At 35.5% G+C, this 25,179-nt stretch overlaps 1 protein-coding gene across 1 annotated transcript in view; it reads left to right on the top strand.

The window, feature by feature from the left end:
* Positions 1 to 1,348: 1,348 nt before the first annotated feature.
* The window catches only part of RUNDC3B (RUN domain containing 3B), a 46,292-nt gene continuing 22,461 nt past the window's right edge, over positions 1,349 to 25,179 (top strand). The window contains exons 1-7 of the mRNA XM_010562668.1: positions 1,349 to 1,404; positions 2,332 to 2,447; positions 11,595 to 11,728; positions 14,793 to 14,878; positions 18,489 to 18,578; positions 21,710 to 21,790; positions 23,235 to 23,403. Coding sequence (XP_010560970.1) covers positions 1,349 to 1,404; positions 2,332 to 2,447; positions 11,595 to 11,728; positions 14,793 to 14,878; positions 18,489 to 18,578; positions 21,710 to 21,790; positions 23,235 to 23,403 — 732 coding nt within the window. The remainder of the gene's footprint in view (positions 1,405 to 2,331; positions 2,448 to 11,594; positions 11,729 to 14,792; positions 14,879 to 18,488; positions 18,579 to 21,709; positions 21,791 to 23,234; positions 23,404 to 25,179) is intronic.

The raw sequence follows: 25,179 nt of genomic DNA, 5'->3' as shown, positions 1-25,179 counted from the left end.
TTTCTACGGAGAGCATAGTGGCAGTAATATGAGCACTTAAAAAGATGATGAGCTGTTAGACTGTCTTTTCTAATCAGACCCTAGGTATTTAAAAATTGTTGTGTTCTTAAAAACTAGATACAATTTTTTTTTCTTCAATTGAATTGCAGAATGCTTTAAAATTAAAAAAAAAACAAACCTTATCTGTGATTTTTAGAAGTATATGTGAATTGCTTTTAAGTGTTTCTTCTTGAATATATCTCCATTTCTGAATATGTATCCCATACAATATTAACCAGTGAACTTTTAAGTAGGACACTGAATAGAGGAAAAATAGGCATAGCTATATATTATACACTACTCTGTTTTGCAGTTTATGGATGATCATGTCCTGATCATGTCTCTGAGTTTTAAGATGATATTCCTATATATGGTCTGGTACATTACACTGCTAACTCACTGACTCTGTTGTGTGTGTACCTGTGAGTGATATGCTGCACCTTCTCTTTTTCAGACCTGCACGGTGTGGGAAGACTCTTCTTGTTACAGTTAATACCAACTTAGTCATGGCATTGCTATATGCATTTGTTTTTCAAAATTAAGAAGTTTTTTTATAGATAATTTCACAGCTCTGGTATAGCTTTCAGGAAGCCATCATTACTGCCATTAGAGTAGTCAATAGCAATGATAGTGACTAGGTAGAAATTTACTGGTGGGCATGCATGTCTCTCACTTACTCAAAATTGGTTAGAAATGTGGAGGAGTTCAAAACTGAGTCATAACTTGACACTGCAGAAGCAGCTTCCTCCCCCACCCTTCTCACTCCTAATTCCTGTCCTGCCAAAACCACTGCAACAATAGAAGCCTGCAGGAAAGGTAGGATGGGGAGTCTTTATTCAGAAGTTTACTTAGTGTAACATAATTGAGTTTAAATGCTTGAAATATATATATCAATTCAGTTTGAGCATAATTAGTTTCATTTAGTAAATGAGCATCAGGCGGTTGTGCTGACTCTGCTAAAGATGCAGTTCAGTTACTTCACAGTACAGAACATTTGAAAATCGTATTGCTGGTTTAAGGAGTCTCATTCCTGCCCATGCCTATATGGTATGCTGTTTCTGCAGGTGTGCTCTAGAACTGTTTTGTGTTGAGAAGCTGTGAAGCATATTTAAGAGTCACTCCACCCCTCCTCTCAAGTACTGAAAATCTAGATCAGTTCATAGTGAGCCCCATAAAAAGTAGAACTGACACAACTGAGGGAGTGGTGTGCTCAGGTATAGGGTCTGGGATGAGCAGGCACAGTGAGAACTTCCTAAGATGGTACTGTTGAAGTTTGGGTGTTGTGAAGACTATTGCCTCAGGCTCTAGTATGGCTCCATTAATACAAACAAGGATTGTTGCAAAAAACACAATAAATGCCTTAAAGTAAGTGTTACTTTCAAAGTTGAGGACATATGAAACTTGCCTTGAAACTGAAAACTGAAGAACAAGGAGCAGAAAGGAGAATAAAAATGGATTATGATTAAAATGGTGAAGGCAAGAGAAAAATCAATTTTTGTCTTGTTTCTTGAAGTTTAAATTATCTTCTTCTGAATAAGAATGAAATTGTGTAAGTGCAGGTGTAACCAAAGACAGCTAATTGGCTAATTGACTAGTTATATCTTGTCTGCTTTTTACAGTGGCTTGATTCAGCCTTTCCAATTTCAAGTGTTAGATCATTTAAATTGATAGCTTTTCTGGCATAATAATGAAGTAATATGGTGCTGAATAGGGATTACCCCTGTTCACAGGGAAATCAGCCTGTCCAAGTTAATGCACAGGGTTAACAGTGCATAAAATTTCAGTTTTATAATATGTTTGGATTATTCTTGCATTAGGATGATATTACAGTGTTCTCATAATAGGATAAAGTTTATACTTCTGATTCTTGGGCATGGATTTGGGGAATAAAAGGAGCATTGATGAAATGTCAAGCAAAAATTATGATGTTTAGGATTACAAAGAGAAATTTATGTTGGGTACTTTTGAGTGCTTGTTTTTCTACAGCTTTATTAAAATAGTTTAGAGAAGAGGGAAATAATTACAAAATAATTAGCTCACTTCTACATGGAAAGTGTGGGGATTTTTGTTTTCTTTTTGTTTTTAAGGCTTTATGCCTAAGACTAACAATTATAATTGTATTTCCAGGCTATTTCTTGATGTGGTATGTGTTTGTATTGCTCTGACTGAACTTGAAATCACCAAGGTGGTTTTCTGGTTCTTTGCTCATTTGGTTTATACAAACTACTGTCCTGCTATAGAGGACCAATAGCTATCCATATAATTTATGATTGTCCTGTACTTTTGCTCTAGGTTTTCAGTCAAGACTCTGATTGACCGTTCCTGTTTTGAGACTATAGATGATACTTCCCCTGAATTTAATAATTTTGCAGCCATTCTGGAACAGATTCTAAGTCATCGACTGAAAGGTATGTTAATTAACCTCCTTTCTAGTGATGTTTTTGCCATGAGAATTTGTTTGTATGAAACCAGCGTACATCTGTAGAAGCTCCTTGATGCTGAATGAAAGTGATGGCTTGCTTTGTATGTCTGTCCCTTTGGTATTGCCTTCCTGATTGTTTGCATTACTGTCGAAAAGTGAAGGAAACGGTTTTTGTGAAACATGTTTCCAGTGTTCTTGTTGGAAGCCTTCTTGGCTGGTAATTAAGCAAGTGGATGTTGCCATGGTGCTGAGCTGTCTGCTCTTCTGCTTTATGATAAGGCTGTGTCCTAAGAATCTGAGTCTGAAAGACAATCGCAGTGTTTTCTGCTTTAACAGAAGCTATAGAGAGCATATCTGGGGTGCTGCTTCCTTTTCTTTCTCCCTTCCCTGCTTTTGTTGCCTTCTTTTCCAGATACTGTGTTTAGGTCCTTTCATTCCCATCCCCCCACCCCACTAGTGAACCTGTTTTTTGCTGCTGGAATGCAATGGATCTGGATTAAATTGCTTTTGAGAAAGGTCAGTTGTTTGTTGATTTTCCTCTTTATCGGAGTCAGATGTTGTTCTGATTCAAGAAAATGTCTGTTTGCATTTTCTGATTGTTCCAGAGGAAGCTGCTTTGCTAAAAGAACAGAGCGTGCCTTAGCAGTAGCAGTCGCTAGAAAGGGACTTTGGAAGCTTCTCCTCATTTCTCAGTTCTGTGTACAGTTTCTGAAATTATTTGAGGATTATGAACGACATCATAATCATCTAAATATAGAAGTGTAATATGGCAATCTACTCCTTTTCATACTTTTGCTTTTTAATATTCATAACTTTGTGAACAATATTGTGTGTAGGCTGACATTTGAGTAGTACAATTACTACCTGCTGTCATTTTGTCAGAGAAGAAAAAAAAAATCACACAGTGGGGTAGAAACATAGTGTTTGTCACATTGTGACAAAGATTATTGGAGTGATTATGGGTACTTAGCAACTTGACACTGCAGGGAAATTGCTCTGTTTTCTCCTTCTCCCTCAGCTTCAGTGATGTTTGAGCAAAAATCATTATGAATTTTATAATTTTTTTCCCTTTTATATTTTTTTCCCCAACATTCTTTTGCTTCACAGTCTATTATTCAGGACAGGCAGTACAGAGAAGAAGCCTTGACAGGTTGGCAAATGGGTTACAGGCAAATGAAATTTGCAAGTAAAAAATTATTTCAAATAAGAAATAGAGAAAATCAAAAAGCTAAATTGTTGTTTCAGTCTTCCCCTTGTAATTACCAGTTTTTCTAAGTTTGCAGAGTTAAATAAAAATACAGAAAAAGGCAGCAATTGTGCATCGTATTGCAAACAGGGAATATTTTGGTAATAAGCTAGATCACTGTGAGTAATTGCTTTATTCTTTAAAAACTTGAAAGGGAAATTAAGATAATAAATGTACCATGACAATTCAAAATTTAAGAGGGTATATATTATACAACACCGAGCTTGAAAGAAATTGCATTTTATTGATGGAAAGGACTGATATATTCTGAATGCATATTTTGTGTCAGTAGGAGCACACTAAAAGCGGACTGGTGGTTGCAGTGGGTTGTATAAAATGTTTTCAAGCAGGCAGAACATATATGATCTGTTTGTCTCTGGTAAGATAAATGGTTTCATTGTATCAAAGTTGTCAGGATAATGCCATGGCAGTGTAGTTAAACAGATGATCAGATTTCAGAGTTGGAATATATAGAACGTTACTTTCTTAAGGTCATGGCAAGTAACAATTCTTAATCTTTAATTTTATTTGGAAGTACTGGGCGAAAAAGGAAGAATTAAAAAAAAAGTATTTAATTTGCATCGTAAAGGACTAAGTTTACTTTTATTAGAAAACTTTTACTGGCAACTGTCTTTTCTGACTTTAAATACAATATGTTTTTAAGGAGCAAAGCATAGTCTTGACGGAATATAGTGACTGTTGCTGCTTATTGGTTTCGTGTTCAGATAGGATCCAGACAAAGCAAAATGGAAGGAATAAGGACAGCCAAAAATGGAAAAAAATGTTCAACTACAGGCATTAGAATTTTATGCTTTTCCAGAAACCATTGCAATTAAGAATTCTGATATAATAGTTCTTCAAGCCTCATCTTCCTGGCTGTTCTGCTAAAAATGCCAGTTATAGCAATATGAGCACCATTTTTAAATTGATTTTTGATAGGTAACTGTCGTGGTCGAGACGGACAAACGACACGTACGCATTCTTATAGTACAAGCAAAGAAGGTTTTTTTTATTACTACAAGCCAGCAAATTTATACCCATTATACTTGTTACCTTGTACATATGTCTGTCCCTTATTGGTCAAAAAGTTGTCAGAAGTTGTTTTTCTCACCCCTCATTGGGTGACTTTTTCAGGTTCCTTATCACAACTGCAAACGGTCAACACATTCCTTAAACTTAGTTTCCCAGCATGCTTCTCGTTCTTTCTTGTTCTCTCACGGGAACACTGTAATCTTGTCAAGGTCAATATCCTCCCCAGGCCCCGAGGTCCAGCCGAGGTCCTCCACAGGTAACTGATCTGAAATTGCTAGCTCCGAATAGCAAAAGCGTCATGAAACAACATTCACAGTGGTTTGGGTGGTTTTGTTAGTTTGTTTTTTCTTTCCAGAATCATTGAAGAATTTAGTCTGGAAAGTACCTTATGAAGTTATCCAGTCCAACCTCTTGCTTAAACCAAGGCTGTCTCAGATTGCTCATGGCATTTTCCAGTTGAGTGTTGAAAATCTCCACGAGATTTCTTAAACTCAGTGCAGTTTGCTACAGAATTTTTATCCCCCCCCCTTTGTGGTTACTTTTCCGTGATATTGGCCATGGTCTTCACTGGATCCTGTGGTGAGCCAGACCAGGAAGTCAAACAGGCAGAAAACTAATGACTTTCCCCATGGATGCACTTCTTTAATGCAGCTGCTCATTTTCCTAAGAGTGGGTTAGATGTGGGTGTTTGCTTAGTAATAAAATGAGGTCAGCATAAATATATCAGCTCACACAACAGAGATCTGTGAATGCTGCAGGTATCTGTTCATGTGATACAGAAGACTTGGCACATATGGCAACAAAATAGTTCCAAAAACGGTAACATAACATGCCATGGCCAAAAGGCGACATCTGTACTACCTTACAGTTACATGTACACCAATGCCAATAAGTAGCAGTGAGGAATAGGCCACTGTTAGAAAAAGCAGTTTGGCTCACAATCTATTTTTGAATTGCCCTAAGGAAGAGAGAGAGAGTGGGGGTAAGCTGTATTAACTGTCTTTTCGGGGATTGCAAGCCGTTGATTGCCTTCTGCTCTAGAAAGTGGAGAGATACTTATCCCTATACTGTGTAATACTGTATGTGCAGTATACCCAGTACTCCCTAGAAGCTCTGGATTTATTGTGAATGCAGAGTAGACCAAATATGGTAATGAGGAGGGTATAAAGCATGTGTTCTTCCTGTTATTAAAATAAGCTGTGTGGCATGCCTGCTGGCAAGATATGATACTATTGAACAGGACAACTGAAGATCTTGAAAAGGTAGAAGGAGTAACAGGAAGAAGATGAGTGACTAATTACTCTTATTCCTTCTCAGAAATAAGATTTTGCATGGTTTTGTAATGCAGTAGAGAGTAAGTGGTCTTCTGAGTGGATACAGGGACAATGTATTTGAAGGTCTCTGGACCAAATGAGACCTGTAGTGCTGAAAGGGATTTTACAAATTTGTATACAAATGTACGTGTGTTTGACAATATTTAAAGCAAGCTGAGTAATTTCAGGAGCCATTTTTTTCCCCAGACAGTTGTTTGGAATTTCTTCCTTTTGTAACCATTTTGTACTGGGGAGATTAAGCCATATCTTGTAGTTGTCTTGGTGGTTTCTTGTTTTCACTGCTGGCCACAGATTTTTTCATGTATATTTCATGTAAGTGTCCTTTTTATCAGATCAGCTAAGTAAATATAGTTAGTGAAGAAATGGTAGGGGCATCAAAGTGTTCAGCAACAGTACTTGGGATTTGATCAGAGGTGTATCCTAGCTGATTTAAAACCTGAAGTCAATACAAAGTGATGTATATTTTTGTCTTTACTATATCACAATGTTGTATGGTTTTCTGCCTTTTTCTATCAATTTAAATTAGTTTTAACTGAGTTAGTGCTGAAGAACATCAGTAACTATTGTAGATTTTTATGGCCATCATCTCAAACGTTTCTGAAAACTGTTGTCATTTGTATGTATTTGTTGACTTACTAGGTTTTCAATGTACAGCAAAATGTGTTTATATCCAAACTGCTAGCCAGTTTGCATGCTTTGAAATAGTTTTGGTGTATAAATTGAGTTCTGTCACTGACAACGTATATAATGCATCTTGCTTGTGACTTCTGTAGTTTTTGAATTTCATTATTACTGTGAACATACTTGTCATTTATACACTTATTTGCATTTACCACCATAATGACACGAAAGACTATGCTGTACTGTGCTATTTTGACACTTGCACGACTTTGTATGCCTTTTTTCCTGTACGTACACTTAGAAGGTATTATAAACATATCAAAAGCTTCTGCTAGAGTTGCCCATGGAAGCTGCTTGTCTCTATCTGATCTATGTCATTCCTAATTTTTAGTGACTGTGGAGTTTGTTTGCTTGCTTTTCTATTTTGTTTTAGAAAACTTACTATGAGTAGTAAGCTTCTAGGTTCATCAGTGCTGCTGGAGTGGAAACATAAATGTAATAATTCTCTTCCTTTCCTCATTCTGTAAAATGTTCTAGTTTCACACATCATCAATACTCTGGTGATAGTAATGGTAAATGGCTGTACTAGTGATGTCACTGGTAAATGTTCAGTTTTTGTACTTCCTCATAGTAAGGTGAATTATTAAATAATTCATTTCTGAAGCACTGAAAGACTTTTCTTTTATCTGCAGTGCACAATTTATCCTTTCCCATATGGTTTTTATTTTACTCATTTATTTTTAGGTGAAAAAAAAAAAGCACTTACTACTATCTGCTATTTCATGGAGTCTCTTTTTAAGCGATGAATATTGATATAATTTTTATTAATCAAAATTCATTGAGTTGTAATAATTCAGACACAAACAGTGGTTACAAAGGGAAAGGATATGAATTATGTCTGCAGAAGACAATTTGTGCTGGTAGGTCTAGGTCAAAGGTGAGGAAGCACAGTTCTTTGAGTGAATAAGGTACAGCTTGTAATGCTGCTCATCCTGAGAGAGACAAGTCTGCTGGATAAAATAGTTAAGGTATTGGCGATATAATGGGGGTGAAAAGGGTAGGTTAAAGAAATAAGAGCTGATGGCACCACTGTCATGACAAAGACAAAGTCTAAGCTATAGCTGTGGTGGCCCTTTATTTGGTGCAATAATGCTATTAGCAGTATAGCTTTTGTTCCTAGATTTAATATTTATACACACATAGTGACCCTACTACTGGTTTTGGCTAAAAAGAAAAGTAGGGGTCTTGTGTAATTTGTGGTTCAGCTCATTCTCCTTTCTCCTGTGTGGAGAAAAATCTTAAATGAATTTATAATTGTCTTGGAGGGCTGTGTTTATGAGCTACTGTAAATTTTTAATTTTTAATTATTGGTTCTGTAGGCCCAAAATAAAAGAGTAGGTATCACAGAAATTCCTCAAAGGAATACCATACCAGTTTATTACCAACAAGTTGTATTAAAACTTATTTTTTTCAGGATAGAAAAATTTGCTGCAAACTAAATAATACAGGGAAGTCTGGAGAAAATCTGTACCTTAGAGCATCCTAGTCATTACTACTTTCAACTGTAGAACTTTGTAGATATGAAATTGGACTGTGATTGAGTAGGAATCAAACTGCTTAATGTCTTATTTGTGAAGAATTTTGGGGGCATGAAAAAAGATCCGCAACAACTAGTTGTCAGACTGGAGCAGAAATGGGTTGATACAAATAGGTGTGTAGCAGTATTCAAAAATGTGGTGAAATTAAAAAATTTCTATTTGCTTTGCAGTTCTGTAGGCAAGAACTGAATTTGAACAATGTTTAATATTAAACATGCAGCTTCCATGCTTATCTAACATTTTTGTTTGGCTGACAAAAACGGTAACATCATTCCTGTTGGAATAGCTGTCAGCTTCTGTGTCTTCTGATGACATATAAACTTCATGGCAAAGACCACGTACTTTTTGTCCTTTGGACCTCCCTGGAAACTTACTCTTACCTTGAGAAGTACTTTGACAGACTGTAAATTGTGTACTAAAACTAGCTTTCAAGTTTATTAGGACCCTTTAAAATTTAGATATGATTTTAGAATCGTAGAACAGCCCAGGTTGGAAGGGAACCCAAAAGATCATCTGGTCCAACCATTTGTGGAAAAGGGAGCCCAGGTGACATTATCTAGCACCCTGTCCCTAGCATCACATCTTTAAAATCTCCAGTGATGGGGACTCTACCACATCCCTGAGGAGGTTCTTCCAGTGAATAGTTGTTCTTACTTTAAAAAATCTCTTTCTCGTGTTGAGATGAAACCTCTTCCAGTGCAACTTGTACCCATTGCCCTTTGTCTTCTCCACGTGGCTCCTTGTAAAGAGAGAGCCTCCATCCTCTTTAAGTTCTTTAGGTTCAGAAGTACTGTGATGAGTTCCCCTCTGAGTCTTCTCTTCCCTAGAGAGAAAAGACCTAATGCCTTCAATCTTTCCTCATGGGGCAGGTCCTCCAGCCCTTTGAACATCTTCATGGCCCTCCTTTGGACCCTCTCCAATCTGTCCGTGTCCTCCTTGAATTGTGGGGACCAGAACTGGACACAATACTCCAGGCACAGCCTGACAAGCACTGAGTAATGAGAGCTATTTCATTCCTCATTTTTGAGAGTTCTTGTGGCTGTGTACATTGAGTGCATTGAGGGCCAAATAGAATTTCATACACTGAAAGCGTTTAAAATTGTAGGGAATATACAGCTTAATATCTTATTTAGTAGTTCTTAAAATACATTCTCACTATTCTGAGACAGTCTTTTCCAATATTTTTCTGTGTATAGAATGATTAAGGAAGTTTTTCTTCAGATGATGTTAATTACTAGAGTGGGGCAAGGTTTAAAGTGGTAGGGAGAAAATAGTGAAATATAGAAGTCCTTGGTTCACAAAAGGTCCTGAGCCAACTGTGAGTTTCAAGTGAAGACAATTCCTACTAAAGTCTGAAACCCATCGTACCCTCTCGCAGAGCTGACTGCAAGACAAGAACCCACTGTTATGCCAGTGTTCATTGTAATTATGGCCGGCTTGCTTTGTTGATCAGTGTAAGCCAAATAAGCGCTGTGTGCTGATATGCATTTCTGTTGCAAAGGTATTTTTGTTTTTAAATGATGTGTTTTCAGGTGTTCATTGGTAAAAGGAATTGCTTTGAATTAGTGACTTCAGAAAACTATAGAGTGAAACTGTCTGGTTTTTGCAGAATATATTCTGTCCTTAAGATAGCTTCAAAAGGCCACAAAAGTTATTTTATGATAAGCTTGCCTTTATTAGCTGGTACTGGAATTGGTGACACAAAGTCATCTTCACACTTAAGTTGCATTTAATTTTGCAGGTATAATCCCCAGGGCAGAAATGTTTCTAGTATGGCAAAGAATATGAATAATATCTGTAGGTTTTCATGCTGTTGAAATGCTGTTAAATTCTTGTTGCTGTCCGCTACACTTGGCATTTCAACGAAAATAGTGTGTAAGAGCACTTGCATCATGGAAACTCTTTTATTTTAGTGCTTAGAGCTGAGATCTGAATCTACAGCAACTGAAGCACCTTGGTTTTTTGTTTTCCCTTTGACATATTGAGTAATATGTATTAATTCTTCCTGCTTTTTTTTTTAACAAGACTTTTATCAAGCTTTGAATTTAATAAATAAATCCATGAGGCGGAGTAAGCAGATGGGCCACAAAGTCAAGTTACATGCACCCTCTAGGGAAAAAAACCCAACACCACTTGAATCTCTTAATAGCATAGGGGACAGATCTTTGACATTACTCTGGCTATGCTTGGAGTTAAGATAAGTCATGCTAGATAAAAATATCATTGTCATGATATTTTGGCATTTTGGTATGTATGATTTGCAGTATCAGTCAAATATATTCTTTCTTGAAATCTGAGCTTTCTAACAGCAAAAGAATTAAAGTCTTTCTGATATATTAGTAAAGCTTCAGAAGTACAACTCAAAACTTGAAATAAAATAGAATTAGCTTAACAATAAGATCTCATTTTATATGGAAAAAAGGTTTCGCATGTATGTAATAATGGCAGTCACCAGAGGGCAATGTTCATCTTTTCACATACCTGTTCACAGTTGTATGCTGTTCAGTCTGAAAAACGGGGCTGAACTGTTGTGCCTGTGATGAAATTTATTTTGTGTGGAGTGATTGAAAGTAGTATGCAATTTTTCCCTTTGTTTTCTAACTGTAATACATTCCAAGCTGGAAAAAAATATGAAGAGTTTTGGTTAAAGCTCCAGAAGAGGTATTGATTTGCTCAATTCATTTTGGTCAACTTCCTAAGGAATATTGTGTGTGTCCTCAAAATAAATTGTGACTGCAAAACTTTTTTGATCATACATCAATTTCTCCTTCAATGAAAGCACATTTTGATAAATTCCATTCTGCTCCTAAAATAAAGATAATACTACCACAGCAAGCAGTGGTCTTGAGATAGATATTTATATATAAAAAAATTTTTTTTAAAGAACAAAACTCCCTTTACTTGACTGTATTAATGAAACATGTGGTACTACCTAAAGCAGGTAACAGAAATACTTCTTGCATCGTATTTTTAAGTCACAACTCTGCTTTATTGTGATTTGAGAGTCCCGTGAAGAACCCTGGAGTATTATTGTAGCATACTAACAAGCAAAAACCCAACAAAATACACATATGTACACAAAAGCCCCAAACTTCTCTTTGTGCATTGCAAACCAGGGTGAGAGACATAATGCAAGGTTTTTTTACACCTGTGAGCCAGTTTACAGTAGGAATTTATGGACTTGCTAGTATAAAATCCTGTCAGTGCAGGCAACCTATAGGGAAGTACTTTAATTATGTTTATCTCCAATAAGCAGAGAGGAAGGTTCATAAATCTTTACATATCTTGTATTTTGATTTAAGGTCAGATCACCTGGTTCGGCTATGAAAGTCCTCGTAGTTTCTGGGACTACATTCGAGTAGCTTGCCGAAAAGTCTCTCACAATTGCATCTGCAGTATTGAGAACATGGAGAATGTCGGTTCTTCTAGAGCTAAGGTAGGGAAGAAAAAGGTCAAATTGACTTTTTTGTTACATTGTTTCTTCTGTGTAAAATATAGCTGACATTTCTGTACCCAGAAGAAAAACATATTACTAAGCTTGCCCCACAAAATTTTTCATTGTTTGAAATAATTTTTTTAATATGTACCTAGTAAATATTTACTTCTTAAAAAAACACTTTTAAATCTGAATGTGTTTTCTCTTAAATTCATCTTATTCAGTAGAATAAATCTCAACTTCTTTATTCAGTCAGTGTGTTGTTATTATAAAATGATTGCCTTCACTTTGAACTTACATAATTTTTTGAAAATGCAGTATGTTGAGGGAAATTAAGTTCATGTGGGCATGCCTAACAAATATTATTTTAAAATTGTAGAAATGTGATTTATTTTTTTTCCCCCTAACCTAAGTATCATTTTATTTTGGATGTAATTTATGCACTAATAGGAAAGGTGTGATCAACTCTTGAGTTTGTTGGTGTGATTGTGCAGGAAGCATTTAATAGATTTATTTGCTAACAAAGATCCATCATTTTAAAGGATCTATATAGAAATGACATCACAATTTCTGATTGTAGGTACAATGGGAGCATTAAGGAAGTAACTATTTAATGTGTTTATGTGCATATGACCTGAATAAGAACAAGCTTTAAACTGACCTATCATTAACTCTTAATAGTGTGAGACAGTGTAGACCAACATCTTTAAAAAAAAATACTGTTGGACAGAGATTACAAGTTCTTTATTACTAGATTGGATTGCTTTTCAATAGCTTCTATTTCTGTGTAAATCAGCCTTGATTGATAACTGAGAACTTTCTGACTTGAAAGTATAAGTATAAAACGATACCCAAATTAATGTTCTTAATTCTTTTTATTCCTAAATAAACTGGAATCAGTTGTTTGAACAAGTATCCAAACTGTTTCATGGCTATTTTAAAAATCCTGTAGTTTCAGATTTTTATTATACTCTGGATTATCCATAGTTGGTATCATTGGTGAAGTGGAAATATTTAGCTTGTTATATACAAAAATTTTGTAGGTTTTTTTCAGGGGCATGACTGTGGTTAATACAATTTAAATTATGTGTATTTACACAACCACAGATTTCTTCAATAAAAGATGATGCTTAGATCAAGCAGCACCATGAATCTAATAGATCTTTGAGCAGCCATTCTGATGATCCATAGTATTGCAGAACAGCTTATTTGCTATGTCCGGTGTTGCTCCTTTCTTCTGTATAGATTCAGTTTTAAATTTTGTATAGTAAACGTATCTGTAATCTGTGTGAAAGCTTTGAAACACTTGAGATTCTATGGCAAAAAGCTATTGACTGGTTTTCCTATCCAGAATATTACATGCTCTTCCTAGCACTCAATGTACTGGAGTAGCAGACTGAGATTGAAATGTCATGCAGCTTTTCTCCCTACTTACGTTGAGATCTGGAAACTCAGAGAATTTAGAGAACTTCTTTCCAAATACTTTCTGGAGAGATTCATGTTCTAGAATCTGATGATTGTATTGCTTATATTCGAGGTTTATTTTAAAGGTATTTCTGAATTCTAAGATTTTAATAGATATGAATATTTAAATTCAGTATATAATAAGATACAAAGCTATTTTCTGAAATACTCTTGTAAATAAATTAAATTTTTTTTTTATTCTGTGGAAAACTCCATGCCAAATAGTAAACAAAGAAGCTAATTTGTGCAGTAAGTGTGGAAAGTGGTGTTGAATTTTTAAAAGTGCCTATGGGAGTATTTTGGATGTCCATATCTGAAAAGGCTGGAAGCATGTCGACACAAGTACCAGTGGTATGCATCAGTTTTACTGGTAGTCCAAATGGGTGTCACTTCAGCCTGGAAGCTGTTAGTAAGGGTTTGCTAGTGCTAATTAGCCCTGCTTTCACTGGAGCTGCATAGGCTTTAGTCGTTAGCTAAGCATCATCATCAGGGTTTGACTATTTCTCTCATGTTCTAAATAACTGCAATGTAAAGGCAGCTATCCAGATAAATATCCTTTTAATTTTAGTGCACTCTGTGTTAAAGTTTTAGCTGTATTGTTGGTATTTATGAAAGCAATTGGTTTTTTTGTTATTATCTTATTATAAGTTTAGTTTGATCTAGGTCTATATAAAATAAAAATAGGATTATAATCTACTACAGATGGTTTGGGTAGAATGTCTGTAGTGATATTCAGATAGATGTTGATAAACACCAAATATATTAAGCAGACAGATGTCTTACTACTTATATAACTATTTGTAAGTTTATATGGGTTACAAGAAATGTTCCTGGTGTTCTCAAACTGACAATCGTAACTATGGCAGCCATTTGAAATGTTTCTTTCTTGTAAACTACAATCCTGTGCACTAGACCTGTAAACATAGTGAAACATATACTCCTAAAAGTTATTTTCGAAGCTATTACTGTTGTTTATAGAACTGTTTGAATCAAGTTTTGCTTTTGGACTACAAGTTTTAGGCCTCTTAGATTTGATTTCATTCCTGTATGTTATGTGCATCCTCTATAATGATGTCCTTACTGAGGGGAAAAAATAGTTTATGCAAATTACATAATAAAAATATGTCACTGAGTTATAATTTTTTTTTTATTGATCCCACAAATATTTGAATGAATGCAGAGAATTAGTTCTTAAATCACCTTGAGGGTAGGTTACTGCTGCTTTACAATGGAACTGATTTGATGCTTCCAATACCATTGTCTTTAAAATGAAAGCTCTCTGCCCTGATCTGCTACCACTTATGCACATGAGATTTTCAAAAGGCTGGAGTATATAATTAAAGCAAAAAAATTTTATTTTTTTTTTTCCCCCTTCAAATTTTGGAGAATTTTATTTCACAATAAAGTTTATTTGTAAGAACGCATTTTCTATTTTCATTATTACTATAATGAAGTACATCTTAGCAACTATTTCTGTTTAGTGGTAATTTTGTTAATCAGTTCATTTCACCCAGGTAAATCAACTGTATTCATTTTCAGTGTAAAATTAAGTGTTTCATTCTATATTACTTAAATATTTGATATCTGTTTCTTCTTGCAGGGTCGAGCCTGGATCAGAGTAGCACTTATGGAAAAACATTTGTCTGAATATATTTCCACAGCTCTGAGAGACTTCAAAACAACCAGGTCTCCAAGACTTTTGGGTTTTTGCAATATTTTAGCAAATGTTGCTTAAGTGAGGGACTTAGGTTTGGAAGTGAATGTTCTGCTTGATTTGTATAGGAAATAATGTCTTTAGTAAAAGAGTTGTAACCCAGTAAAAGATATTTGGAGTTGGTATCAATTGATTGGATTTTAGCATGGGTAAAACTGCAAAATTGAAAATCCCTTTTTGATTTTAAAAATGTGAAAATAAGTCTGGAATTATTGAAAGGTCAAAAGAGAAGAAAGCCTCTCTAAAGAAGGAAATAATTCTGAAATTGTAGCATCATAAGGACAGAAGCTGTAATGTTCCTTTCAAAATTAGGTATGGTTGACAGAAAGCCCTAGAGACTCAGTAAAAATAATTTTTATAGCAACTTTTCTTGAAGAAGAAAGGAAGAGAATTTCAGGAACTTTTTGAGAAATATAGAAGAATAGAATTAGTGATCAGGCATAGCTAGAATTCTTGATGTAATATGAAAAATGTGTAACACATTTGTGTTGTATCTTCTAATGGTAAAGGCTGTTATGGACAAGAATATGCTTTGTGACAGAAAATACTCTGGCAGTTTCGGACTGGTTCTAGATAATGGGATTATTTTATGATGCTTTATCCTGTAACAAGTGTGTCTCGTAGATTTATGATGAAGTCATCTAAACATGAGTGAGTCTGTAACATGTTGTGGTACCTTATGTTGAACTCTAAAAGTTTTAGACATACTGAATTGGCTATTTAAACAATAAGAATTTTCTCTGTAAGGACTTCTGTTCATTTAGAATATTATTTCTGTTTGTAATACAATTTGTCCACAAATCTCCATATATTTTGCCAATATTAAGGTGATTTTGAAACACAACTAGGTAAGCATCCCATTTTATTGAAGTTTCCAGACCTGTCATCTTTATTTTACCCAGATTTGCTTGCATTTACCATAGACAAGAAGCTCGTAAAACAAAGAGTTCTGGAAAAGATTTACTCACGTTGCCTCAAACTGAAAAGTCACTTGGGGTTTTGAGGGGGAAATGAGGTGGGTCACAAACTGTGTAGTTAAGTAGTACATTCTTTGTCCCCGTTTGGTAGTGCAGTTTGTTTGCTAGTGGATAACAGTGGTATTATTTTGTTAGCAGTTTCAAATTCATTTATTTGAACATGTTAATGTTTCATATATTTGAATATTCTTTCAGTGGTATAGCTTTTGGAAACAACCTCTTTTGCATTCCAAACATAGGAATTGCAAAGTTTGTTTTGAAGTAAATACATCAAATGGAAATAAAAGTTACAGTTTCAGATCTTGGTAGTATGGATTTCAAATCCACTAGCAATACCGTACACAATTTCTTTTTCCTGTGTGGGATTTTGGATACCTAATAAGTGGCCTGATTTTTTTGGTGATGCTTTGCACCATTTATTTAGCATTTTAAATTATGTATTGTGCTATATGTATAGTTAATGATTATTTATATAAACTATAAATATCCTATGTTACACATGTGTGTATGTAGAATATGAGATTAATCTATCATACTCCTAGCTCTTTTTAAACCTCACTGTTGTGTTTAGGTGCCTGATCTTAGGACTAGTTCTTTAATGAAGCAGCACATTTTTAGTGCTGGATCTGCATATTACACTTGGAAGGGAGTTGGATTAAGCATGGGCACACAATTATTTTGCTAACAAATTGGTCAGCACAGACTCTTAACTTAAGTGGACTGTTCTGTTGTGAAATGTCAACTGCATAGCACTGAAAGAAGATTGGTGAGTTTTCCAAGGGGACTGTTGTTTTGGCTGGATTACTGTACCTGGTTTAAGAAACATTGCCACTGTCAGGCTACCATCTGTGTGTCTTGCCATTACAAGTATGCCCTGTCTTTTTTTGTGTGATTACTTCCTAGCCACCATGTCACAAGTTAAACTGAGCACAGTACTGATTGGTACCTGGCAGTGACTTGACAAATGCCAGCGAAATGGTTTGTAATCAGCTTGTACTGGGATCATTGCTGTTAGCTCTCAAATAAGAGTAACTGTACTGAATGAGACTGTAAAGTCCGTCTAGCTCAGTATTCTGTCTCAACCAGTGGCCAGTTTAGCCTCCTGGTGCCCTTCCTGAAGTCAGAGGGTAGAAAGCTGAATCTGTACATCATAGCCTCAGTGTCAGGACTATAATCTCTATCTTCCCAGAGGAAATATTCCAGATTTCTTGCTTCCCTTGAGAACATCCAAGGTCTTGGACAGCTTGTTTCCTTAACAGCAAATGGATGTCCATTATGAAACAGCAAAAGTAGGACTTCTGACAGTGTGCATTATAACACAGTTCAGTCTTTGGGGCTGTGCCCCAAAATGTGTCTTTTCTGGATGTTTGCCATGTAGTCAACTGAAGCTCTCACTGAGCCTTCCCAATGCTTTCATGCAGTTCTTAAAACATATGGAGCTTTTGGTAGGGCAGTGTTGCTGATATTTGTCTGAAAGGTGGGTTGCATTCAATAACCTGGCACCTTCTTGCAATCATACATTGGTAGAATGTATAGGTGGACTGCGCATCTCAGTTTCTGGTAAATGACCTCTCAACCTTGCCTTTGGTACTGAACAGCTCTTGGTTCCCCACTTTCCATGTGTAACGCTCAGGTGAATTCTAGTGACCTTTCTGCCTCTGCTGATGCCAAGACTCCTTTAACACAGAAATTAAAGTTCTGTGCTACTTTGCTAAACAGACCAAATGCCTTTTTTACAAGGCCATGTGTGGCAATGGTGGGTCCTATTCACCTGCCCTGTGCATGGAGTGTTTCTGTGTGGAAATAACTTCTGTGGTAGCTGGGAGGAGAAAATCAAAATAAATGGGAGAGAATGGGGAGGTGGTGAGGGAATACAGATTCAAAAATTGTTGCTTTGTCGGTCAGTGTTCTCAAGCAGCCTTCACAAATCTGCATATACCAGGGTATGTGAAGTGTATTTTGAGATCAAGATGTGGAGTTTAAAAACTTTGGTCAATGGGTGTTTTGCCATTAAAAAAATGGTGTTAACACTCCTTCTTCAAATAATGAAAATTTTAAATCTCAGAATAACTGGATGCAGCATGCATCTTCCCAGCATGCAGTATTTAAAGAAAACGTATGCTACCTGGAAAATAGCTGATTTGTGAAAACATTTTTTAAAAAATAATCAACTACTAAGAATGAAGAGTGAATGTTGAACTTTAAAAGAGCCTGCAAGTACAATTGTGAGAGAGAACTTTTTTCATATGATGGAACAATTATTTTTTTATGTACATGACCCAAATTCTTCCTTTCAGCAGTAAAGTATAAGATATCTTCATCATTTTCTTTTCATTTTGTCTGTCCTGTTCTACTATTTCTTAGGGCTAATATTGTAAATTCTTTTTGCTTCTGTCTAAATTTTTATGTGCTCTAAGATTGTGGTGTTTTGTGCTGTGCAGTCTATTGGTTTGCTTTATTTGAAATGAAATATGAACACCCCTGGGGTTCACATTAGTTGTTTTTATTTAAACTGGATCACTTCAGTTTTCTGATAACTATGAAAAACTTTATTATTATTTGAGAGAAAATGGTATTAACTGAACTAATTTCTTTTTTATTGAAGGAGATTTTATGAGGATGGAGCAATTGTTCTTGGTGAAGAAGCAAATATGCTTGCTGGTATGCTCTTGGGACTCAATGCAATTGATTTCAGGTATTACATTTGCATGCTTCATAACAAAATGCTCAGGGAAAGTACTTATAAATCAATGCATTATGGAAAACATTGTTAGATTCCCGTGGTAGTTTGAGAGGCAAAACTTAGGTGGGGGGAAAGAGGGGGAGAGAGAGAGGGAGAGAGAGATCTTGAATGGCTCTTATCTATAAGAACAAAGTTGTGCCATAGTTTATATAGCTGCATGATTACATGGTCTTTCTTTCAGGTATCAAAATCCTGAAAGCAATCAGAAGTATAATTGCAGAAGATATATCAAACCTATTAAGTGAATCTTGCAGACAATTGAATCTTTTAGTTATTTTTAAACTGCAAGGAAGACTGTGTGATTAAGTACATGGTTATGCCCTGGTATTCAATGACAGCATTGTAACTGCATATGTAGAAGGTGTAGGGTGTAGGTGTCTTTAACTTTAGCACTTCTAGATTTTTTTAAAAGCTTAACCTACAAATGACCATTTAGTATTCATTTGTGTTATAATTAACTGCAGCCGAACAGCAAAATGTCATCAGATTACATGAATTTACCTTTGCAATCTCTACCTAGACTTTTGTGTGCTTTGTTACTTAATTAATTCTGTGTTTTGGGGTAATAAAGGTGCAAGCACATGCTAGAGAATATAAAAAACATCCTGGTGTGTATATATATAAAGATATATGTTAAAAATATCAGCAAGGTATAAAGACTACAGTGCCTATGAAATGATCAAACCTGGCTGGTGCAACACCCTGTTAATATGCCTGGTTGGGCCCACTTAGCCTCATACAGAGCCAGTGGGGAAGGGTTTCATAATACCGCATAGGGAAAAGGAGAGTGATAATGCTTTTCTCCAGTCTCCTCGCAGTACACTGTTAAAATTTACCCTGTGGTAGTATTAATGCTTGTCACAAACCAGTTTAGGAGATAAACTGGCAGAAAACAGCACATAGTCTCACTGAATGCACTGAGTGATTGACTGTTGCCAAAAGGCCTTTGGAGATTTACTCCTGCTTATGTACCCTTATACCAGTTTTGAGGCTTGTTGGACCCTTCTGTGAGCCAGCTCAACTTGTTAAAGGGCAAAACCCCCATACCTAGTAAGAAGGCAGGATAGTTCTTTTGTTGTCAGCTAGTTTGGTTCACAGAGTCATCCTATTAGTGGCAGAGATGATGGGACCATAAGGCTTAGAGAAGAGGCATAATGTTTTCCCTTTCTGGTGACAGTGAGCATTTAGTTCAGCTGCCTGTGGAACTGCAACTGGATGCTAAAGGGGGAAAAAACCTAAAAATTCAGGTCTTGATGGCTGAACTAGCTCATCATGGAGTCAAATAAGTGCCAATACCACTGTAAGGAGGGGAAAGGGAATGTCTGGTTGGTTTTTTTGTTTTTTTTTTTTAAAAAGAAGAAAGAAAGAAAGAACAGGAGGGAGAGGTTGAAAACATATGATACCTTCTTTTGCCAGAATTTAGTCATTAGATTGGCTTAACTGCATCCTCAACATATGTTCTGGGGGAATGGAAGTGTGCTTCAGGATGATAAGAGACCTAGTCTTGTGTACAGCAAATTCAAATCTTACCAGATTTTATTAGTTTAAGCTTTACACTATGTGAAATTAAACTGCTTCTGTATTGGCACTATACTTGAAGGACTATAGCCTTACATCAGTAAGAAGCATAGCAAGAGTAGGTCTGCAGTATGTAAATCCTCCCATAAATAATCATCAATTGACTGTCTCTTATAATCCTCAGTGGTACATACTACTGGTATGAGAGCTTAGCTGTATGAGTGTGCTTGTTCTTCCTTTGTCCTCCAATTTCTAATATAAGCATATGTATAGGTATCTGTTAATAGTATTCAAAGTAATGATTGGTTCTTGTTGGGACATTCAAAGTTTTTGTCAATGCAGCTTTTAAGAGCCTAGAAATTTTCTGGGCAAAGTAGGAACATAGTGCTACATGAGCATTTTTATTGTGCCACATAAAATTCATAGTATTTTTGGTTTGAATGACTAAGAAGCTGTAGTCATTTTTTACATGTTACATTTGAGGAGTTTTTTGGTTTGTTGGTTTTGGTTTGGTTTTTTTTTTTTTCATTTCAAACAGTCTCTTACAAATGTTGACTGGCTTATCTATGTGGAACTGTAAATAAGACTTTGGGGTGGAGGTGGGGGAACCCAGGTGAGAACAGAATCTAAATATTCCCCCCCCCAGCAATGCAGAATTATGTCTTTACTTAAAATAATTGTGGTTTTGCAAGGGTGTTTTTTGTTTTCCTTGCTTTTCTTTTCTTAGGGAAAAAAAAATGCTTCAGATGTAATTCCCAAATACCACTTAAGTGACTGCATTGTCAAAAATGGCACTTTGCAATTAAGCTAGCAAAAGCTGTGTCTTACTAGAATCTCTTTTTTGATGACAGAGATAGGAGGAGTGAGGAAAATGAGCCTTGTGGAAGCATAATTAATTTTGTCACTTCTGTGATAATTAAACATGATTCAAATGCAATCTTTTATATCCAGTACAAAAAGAATACAGTGTAGATGATAGCTTTATAAGGCCACAGCCATTTAAGAACATTTTCTGAAAGTTAGTTTCATTAATGTTCCTCATCTTCCTGCAGCCCAACACCAGAAAGTATCTGAAAGGAGAAAGACTCTGAAATATTTTTGAGAATTGATTTTTAACTTAAAGTTAGTAGGATGGGTACATAAGCACTCTGTGAACACTTTGAATGAGCTTAAATACTGAAGATTCCAAGCTCATCCATAGCTCTTCTGTTTCTCTTTCTTCAGCTAACTTTATTTTTCCTGTTATTCCCTTGCAATCCATCTGTATTTTCAGAATAAAAGTAAATATTTAAAAATCAAGGTTTATACCACTTGCCCTGATCTATTTCCTGATTATGTGGAATTTCTGTTTGTTGGGGTTTTCATTATACTATGATATGCTTAGTGACTCTCATTTAACATTAAACAGTCTAGCTCAGCTGAGTAGGATTTCAGTGTTAAATGCTCTAGGCCTTTCTTATTATAAAAAAATTAAGAAAAGTCAAATTTCATGTTGGTAAGATTCAACTGTCACTGTCATTTAATTTTCTTGTAATAATCTTATCATTGTTTCTCTGTTTTATCAGTTTTTGTCTGAAGGGTGAAGGATTGGATGGCAGCTTTCCAGCTGTCATAGATTATACACCGTACCTGAAGTTCACCCAAAGGTACTTTTTATCTTTACAATGCTTTTCTTTATTTTATTTCATTGGCAAAATTTTACTTCATACTGGGCCTCTTACATTTCAGTTCACATTCAAAATAATATCCATATCTAAATACAAACCCGTACACTCAGCTACCTTACTCTTTCAGACTGGTGGAATTATTACATGACTCATAAGTGAGTCATGCTAACTTTGGTTACTTGGATTAGAATCACAGTTCAGCTGGAAACAAATTTTTTATTTCCTTTGAAGATCATTAGACCAAGTTGTCCTTTCTTTTGGGCCTTTTCTTTATAGCCATAAACTTAAAAGTAGTTATTTTGTAAATAAAAAGTATGTATGCCCTGGTAAATGGTAAGATATGACAGATAAGCAGTATGCAGTATAGGCAGTTAGTGCATAATAGAAAATCATGACCAGTTGTGTGTATAATCTGACATTCCAGCTACATTTTGCTCCTCTGATCAGCCATGTGGTTAATAATAAAAAGAATGATCGCTAACAGATCAGATACCAATCTGGCATCTCCAAAAAGCATGGAAATTAATGGGATGTGTTCTATTGTTAGGTTTGGCAAAATGAAGGAAGCAGCTGGGAGTTAGGAGTAGTCTTGAAGATGTACAACTGAACATGAAACATCCTAGTTATTCACTTGAAGTTCATGTAAGCTTACATGTTAATGACAGATTGCATGGTTCAGTTAAAGCAGAATTTGCATCATGGCAGGATCATGGGGTTGCACTACTCACTACTTAAAAAACTAGTAAATGCTGTTATTGTAGTGGAAAGCATAGTTAGCTGTAAGGGAAGATTTCAAATGGATATTGGGATAAATTAAAATTCTTGTCTTTGAGAACGATGTCTGAATTCTCTGGCATACATTGATTCTGGATGTTATGGAGACACTTTAACAATGAATCTGCATACTATGTAGGGAGATGCTTATGTCCTGTGAAATAACAGGCACATGGTCTTTGCTATAACCATAACTATCCATTCTCATTTAAATTTATCGTAATTTAATATAATGACAATCACTTTTTTTATTTTTCCGCTTTTTTAGAAACAAATGAAATCTATTTTCAGAGACGACTCTGCCCTGAATTTGTGAAGGAAAGATTTAAGTCACCACTTTCTTAGATAGCATATTGTAATGCACTGGTCCTTTGTATTCCAGGAAAGTATCCCACGTACAGTTGTCTGACTTGCTTAAGATAACTTGACTAAGATCACAAGCAAATTTTTGCCCATTCTTTAGGTGGCTATACAAATAAAAGCTTGAAATACAAGTTGTGCTTGGTGATCTATCCTATCCCAACATTTTGATTCTTTTTGGTTTACAGAGCTTTAGATATCCGTAAGAACTGTGGTGCTTTAATTTCAAGGGGGATTTGCACTTTAACAGACACAGCTTTTGACTTGGCTAATAAGTATGATCCTTCAGTTCTGACAGCATCAGCAGTGATGAAGAAGAGCTAAGGACGCTGGGCAGTAGTGGCAGTGAAGGCAGTACTCCAGAGAACATCGGTCCTCCTTTCATCATGGATGAAAACAGTTGGTACAACAAATGCAAAAGGGTAGAACAGAAGTACCGGCTTGCATTGGAACAGAAGGTAAAAGATTAGTTTTGTGGGGGGCTGATGGACCCAAAGCTTGTCACCAGCCAACTGGTGACATATCCATTTAAGTAAAGGCAGAAAAATATATTAAATATTATTTAGCTTCCTGTAAGTGGTCTTAAATTTTATGATCCTCAGAGTATCTTTGTACATTGATTTGAGGGAAGGGGGGGGGGGAGATAATAATAATAACAACAATAACAACAACAATAATTAATTAAATAATTATTACTTAATTAAATATTAATAATAATAATAATTTGGAGGATCAGACTGCACAATCTAATGTAGACACTTTGGCTCCTTTTTCCAATCTCAGAGTTACAGCCAGTGTATCTCTGAAGCTGTTAGGTTGTGAAATGAACATGAACATGACTGTCCACATGATTTTCCTCTTCCTTAGAAGCCGTAGAATTTTGCTGATGTAGGTAGACTGCCAGTTGAAAGCTTTTATAATTATAGTGATGTTAAACTTTAATATTTATTCTTACAATAAACAAAAATGATCAGCAAAGTAATCTGTCTAGGAACAAAAAGCAAAAATATCTTCTCAATGATACTGAGATTTTAGAAAATATATAGTCTTAAGACCTGTTTCAAGCTAGAATGGGAAAGGAAAAAAAAAAAAGTGTGTTTGTATTTGATTTCAATAATTTAGGTAGCATATTGAATGTTATTATAGAAACCAAAGGTAGGTTCTCCCTCTACCACCCGAAATGCTGTAAGTTAAAGGTAAAGTGAAATATATGTCCAAACTTTTTAGCATTTTATTACTTTTAAAAGCAAAGTACTTGTCAGTTTTTCATAACAGCATATTACAGCTACAGCAACAGCAATGCATATTAGCTAGTGGTAGAGAGAAGGGGGAAGAATTTTCATAGACACTGCAGGAATAGTGCACAGAAAAAGAAAGGAAGGGTCAGGAAAAATTAAAGGGAAAGACAAATGGTTAATGTTTTTAAAAACCTTCATTAGAATTTTTAATGTTTTTTCCTAATGTCAGAATTTGATTTTTATGGAACTCTGAACACAGTAAACCATATGAAAGGCTGGAACTACGTAAGGGTGCTTGGAGGTGTAATTATTTCCCTTAGTTTAGACCATTAGAATCACAAGATTATCTCTTTGCCTTTCTAGTTTTTACTGTACGGAGAAGAAAAAATAGTTTAAAAAAAAAAAAAAGAAAAAAGAGAGGATCTAGAATGGATATTGTGCCAGTTGGGACTCAGTACATTCAGTGTGGCCGAGGTCCTGATACCAACTCAGTCACATACATATTTAAATTCTAAGAATGATTGTTGGCATGGTTTTGGCCTGGGACAACTAGTACTCTCCCAGATTATTTCAGGTCACAGTTTGTGAATTAGTGTTTGTCAGTGATCATTCCAAATAACCAGTATGATTTCAGACATGGTCCTTTGGAACTTGAGTTTAGGTATAGATATAGCCAGACTGAGAGAATATACCTGAGAAGGAGTCCTAGTTATGTTAATTAGGTTAAATGTAGCTATGGATTGCTAAATGTCAGTCTTAATATGGAATGGTTGGAATGCATCAAAGTTGGTTTACTTTAATGCATGTGAGAGAACCTAGTTAAAGTTTTTCTAAGTAACAGTGAAAAAGTCAGACTTACTGTGGGATGGTAGATGTGAGAAGTATTTTTTAAAAATATTTATATGATTATTTCTTTTCTATTTTGGTTCCCTTAGACGTCTTTTTTTTTTTTTTTTGAAATAATGACCTTAAATGTTGGCATCCAGGTTGCTGGTA

Source organism: Haliaeetus leucocephalus, unplaced genomic scaffold, assembly GCF_000737465.1.
Source record: "Haliaeetus leucocephalus isolate CR32 unplaced genomic scaffold, Haliaeetus_leucocephalus-4.0 Scaffold0, whole genome shotgun sequence".
Classification (NCBI taxonomy): Eukaryota; Metazoa; Chordata; class Aves; order Accipitriformes; family Accipitridae; genus Haliaeetus; species Haliaeetus leucocephalus.
The sequence above is the reverse complement of the archived record's forward strand: the minus strand, read 5'-3'. Positions and strand labels throughout refer to the sequence as shown.